The sequence below is a fragment of the Castanea sativa genome, chromosome 12 (assembly GCF_040712315.1).
Source record: "Castanea sativa cultivar Marrone di Chiusa Pesio chromosome 12, ASM4071231v1".
NCBI lineage: Eukaryota > Viridiplantae > Streptophyta > Magnoliopsida > Fagales > Fagaceae > Castanea > Castanea sativa.
Window position 1 is genome coordinate 30,377,830 of NC_134024.1, and position 4,246 is coordinate 30,382,075.

The window sequence follows — 4,246 nt, forward strand, 5'->3', positions numbered from 1 at the left end:
TAGTGGGAGGGGTCGTCCATCGACTTTAATGTGGACAAACAATCAAACTCATACGTCAGTTTGGTTACATCAGCAAAAGTAATAATTGAAAGCAATAATTGGAAGCAAAAATTTTTATAATTTTTTTCATGCTGAATGGTGTAGATTTCTTGTTAGAAAAAGGGAGGGGGCAGTTAGCACTCAGTACTCTTATTTTTGGAGGGTCCCAGGAGGAAATTTCTAACCGATGCATTGACTTGGGTCTTTAATCCCTGTGCATAGTGCAAAGGATCATGATCCTAATACTAGTACAAAAGCAACCGAGCAACTGGCATGAGGCACTACTCTTCACATTGATCTTACTATGTGCAACAGAAGCAGCGGTTGCTTACGATGAGCTGCCTTCGAAAAATTGTAGTGATATTGACCAGACCTGTGGCAGCCTCAATATTTCATACCCATTTGGCACAAGGGCAGGATGTTACATGAATGAAGATTTCCTCATCACTTGCAATCGCACCTACGACCCTCCCACAGCGTTTTTGCGTGAGAGCAATATAGACGTGACGGACATATGGCTTTGGGGTGAATTGCGTGTCACTGTCGTCGTTGCCCAGGATTGCTACAACCAAGGTGGTCAATATACTCGTTCAGGTCCGACTAATTATAATCAAGACTCTTGGATCAATTTGTCCAAATTCCCCATCTCCAGCACTCGAAACAAGTTCACGGCCATTGGTTGTGACACATATGCTTGGATAAAAGGCTATAGTGGGACGGCATACGCAACTGGGTGCATGTCTCTATGTTCTAACATCAGTGACGTGGTTGAGGGGTCTTGCTCTGGCATTGGTTGTTGCCAGACTGCTATTCCAAAGGGAGTCATGGATTACAGAATCAATGTCAGTAGCTATTTTAACCACAAAGATGTGTATGACTTCAATCCTTGCAGCTACGCTTTTGTAGCAGAGGAAGGTACTTACAATTTTTCTTCAAAAGATCTGAAAGATTTTACAAAAAGAAATGAGACCACCCAGGTGGTGCTCAATTGGGCAATAGGGAATCAAACTTGTACTGAAGCTAAAAAAGATCATCCTCAAAAGTTCGCATGCAAAAATAACAGTGATTGTCGTGATTCAGTCAATGGTCCAGGGTATTGGTGCAATTGTTCTGAGGGTTTCGAAGGCAACCCTTACCTTCCAAATGGCTGCCAAGGTTACAATACCAATTTCAATATACAATGTTATATTGACTATAGAATACCATTGTCCTTTTCAATGGATTGCTGACTTTTTTTATCCTGTTTTTTAAAATCCATCTCTAAATATTTTTGCAGATATTAATGAGTGCGAGCGAAATCCCAACCTTTGCCACAAAAATTCAACGTGCATTAATTTAAATGGTGCATATAATTGTTCGTGTCTGCCAGGATATGAAGATGATGGCAAAGAAATTGATGGATCGGGCTGCAAACCCATACCACCACCAACACCACCGCCACCCATACCAAAGTCTCAGACTACTTTTCCCTTGATGAATAGGATTGCGCTAGGTAAGAAACATTGACCGCTTCATAATCATATGTTACATATATATCTTCTAAAAAAAATGTTATATATATATATATATATATATATATATATATAAATTTGCATTTTTTTGCTATGGTTATTACTAGTTCTAATTTAAATCCACCACTTAAATTACTTTTTTACTTACTAATTATAGCTAATAACAACCTGTTACTTAGAATTTGGAGTAAAAGCGTCATAAAAATGTTACAAAAGTAGCATCTCTATTTAAAATAACCTTCACAGAAGTTTAGTTTTCTGGTTGAGAAGCTTTAATTCGTTACATGTATGTGTAGGTGTAAGTGTTAGCCTCTTACTGCTACTTTTGGGCATTTCTTGGTTATACTTGGGACTCCGGCAAAGAAAGCATACCAAACTCAAACAGAAGTTTTTTGAACAAAATGGTGGCTTTATGCTACAACAACAACTTTCCAGGCACAAAGGATCTGTGGAAACAACTCGAATATTTACAGCTGAAGAACTCATGAAGGCAACAAACAATTACCATGAAAATAGAATCCTAGGCCAGGGAGGCCAAGGAACTGTGTACAAAGGAATATTATCAGATAATAGAATAGTTGCCATTAAGAAGTCCAGAACAATAGATCGGAGTCAAATTGAACAATTCATTAATGAAGTGATTGTGCTTTCCCAAGTGAACCATAGGAATGTGGTAAAATTATTGGGATGTTGTTTGGAGACTCAAGTTCCTATGTTGGTATATGAATTTGTTACCAATGGTACCCTTTTCAACCATATACACCACATAGACCATTCTTCCACACTTCAATGGCAATTACGATTGCAAATAGCTACAGAGACTGCAGGGGCACTTTCTTATTTGCATTTTGCTGCTTCTACTCCAATCATTCATAGAGATATCAAGAGCACTAATGTACTCTTAGATGATAATTACGTAGCTAAGGTATCTGATTTTGGAGCTTCGAGGCTGGTTCCTTTGGATCAAACTCAGTTAACCACATTGGTCCAAGGGACACTTGGATACTTGGATCCTGAATACTTTCAATCAAGCCAGTTAACTGAAAAGAGTGATGTTTATAGTTTTGGAGTTCTCCTTGCAGAGTTACTAACCGGAAAGAAAGCACTTTCTTTTGATAGGCCAGAAGCAGAGAGAAACTTAGCCATGCATTTTGTCTTAGCAATGAAAGAGAACCGCTTGTTTGAAATTCTTGACCGCAGAGTGTTGAATGAGGGAAATGCTGAGCAAGTTATGGAGGTTGCCATGTTAGTGAAGAGATGCTTAAGCTTGAAGGGAGAAGAGAGGCCTACCATGAAAGAAGTTGCATTGGAACTTGAGGGCTTGAAAGCAATGGAGAAGCCTCCACATGTTAAAGGTAGTATAAGTTCAAAAGAGACTGAGTACTTACTCAGTAGACCAGATGATGTTTGTCTCAGTGGTGCTAATAGTGATTCTGCATGTTACGATAGCATAAAGAGCCAGGTTAAAATATCGGTACTTGATGATGGGCGATAATTATTTAGTGTGTTAAAGAATCATGCAAGGCTCGAGTCTATCGTTATTATTGTTTTATCATTTTCTTTTATTTTCTTTTCATGATGTATTTGTAGGAAGTGTTGTTGTTTCATAATGAAATTTCTAATTCATAAAAGAACAGAGATGTATCCGCACTGCACTTGACACTAGTTGTCCTAGTGTACTCCTGTTTTGTTATTATTGATTCATATCTAGTTACGAAAATTCGCAATTTCCCTCTGTAAATTTATAATGTGTGGATGATTTGGTTGCATCACATAGAGACATGTCTTGGCGCACAAGTTTTGGTTTTTAGTGTATATGCTAAGTCATGTGTCTTCAGATTTTTCGTTAATTGGTAACATTGGATTAATACTGATCCACAGGTATAAATCTGTACATCCTAACTAAATAGTACTCTTCTATTGCTAGAGCACTATTCTGCGAATCTGTTTGAGAGAGAGAAAAAAAAAAAAAAAAAAAAAAAACTCAAATTCGTTGTTTTGTTTAAAATGCCCAATAATTGTATATGGTAGTAGCTTTAATGCTTTTGTTACTTTTTTTTTCTCCTTTGACAATCAATGTGTGTCTCATGTGTTATGAGAGAGCTGGTGTATACACTCAAACATGATATACCCTCTCGGATGGAAAGGTCTATGTTTTGCATTGTGCCACATTGTTTAAAAGAAATTTCATGGTTTTAGAGGAGGGCCACAAGGAATATTTTTTTTTTTTTTTCTATTAAGTAGTAGTTAAATGATGGAAAGAAAAGGGAGAGGGAGGGAGAAATTTTGTTAAATTTTCCCCCTTTTTTGTGAAAAAATATTGGAGTTCTAAACACTTGGGAAACCTCATTTAAAGTGGAAAAAATAATTGATGTATTTAACCAAAAAAAAAAGGTAAGGGGAAAATTCTACAAGAAAAAGCAGGAAAATGAATATTGTTTGAAGGTGGGAAAATTGAGTACTAATTTGGCCTCTCAGAGTGTCAATCGATATATAGAAGAGGCAACTCGTTACTCTAAACGAGTCTTCTAAATTTCTAATTTCTTACACCTTATCTGATTTTATTTCTAATTGTTTACCTAAAAAGAATATAAATCCACAATTTTTTAACAGAACAGACGCTTCGTTGGACTTGGATGATTCTAATTTGGGTAAGGTTTTCCATTTTATCAATGCAATTATTTTTTATTTTTTAT

General features: G+C 36.6%; 1 protein-coding gene across 1 annotated transcript; it reads left to right on the plus strand.

Moving 5' to 3' along the window:
* The first annotated feature begins 336 nt into the window (after positions 1-336).
* Positions 337-3,270, plus strand: LOC142618802 (wall-associated receptor kinase 2-like). The gene is made up of 3 exons (XM_075791828.1): positions 337-1,194; positions 1,316-1,531; positions 1,847-3,270. The coding sequence occupies exons 1-3, from the start codon at positions 465-467 to the stop codon at positions 3,043-3,045; spliced, it is 2,145 nt and encodes a 714-aa protein (XP_075647943.1). The 5' UTR covers positions 337-464; the 3' UTR covers positions 3,046-3,270.
* The last annotated feature ends 976 nt before the right edge of the window (positions 3,271-4,246 follow it).

Excerpts from the sequence above, each read along its gene's own strand:
- LOC142618802 (XM_075791828.1), top strand. The coding sequence starts at position 465 with ATGAATGAAGATTTCCTCATCACTTGCAATCGCACCTACGACCCTCCC. Across the intron at positions 1,195-1,315 it reads CCTTCCAAATGGCTGCCAAG|ATATTAATGAGTGCGAGCGA; the intron begins GTTACAATACCA and ends ATATTTTTGCAG. Across the intron at positions 1,532-1,846 it reads GATGAATAGGATTGCGCTAG|GTGTAAGTGTTAGCCTCTTA; the intron begins GTAAGAAACATT and ends ATGTATGTGTAG.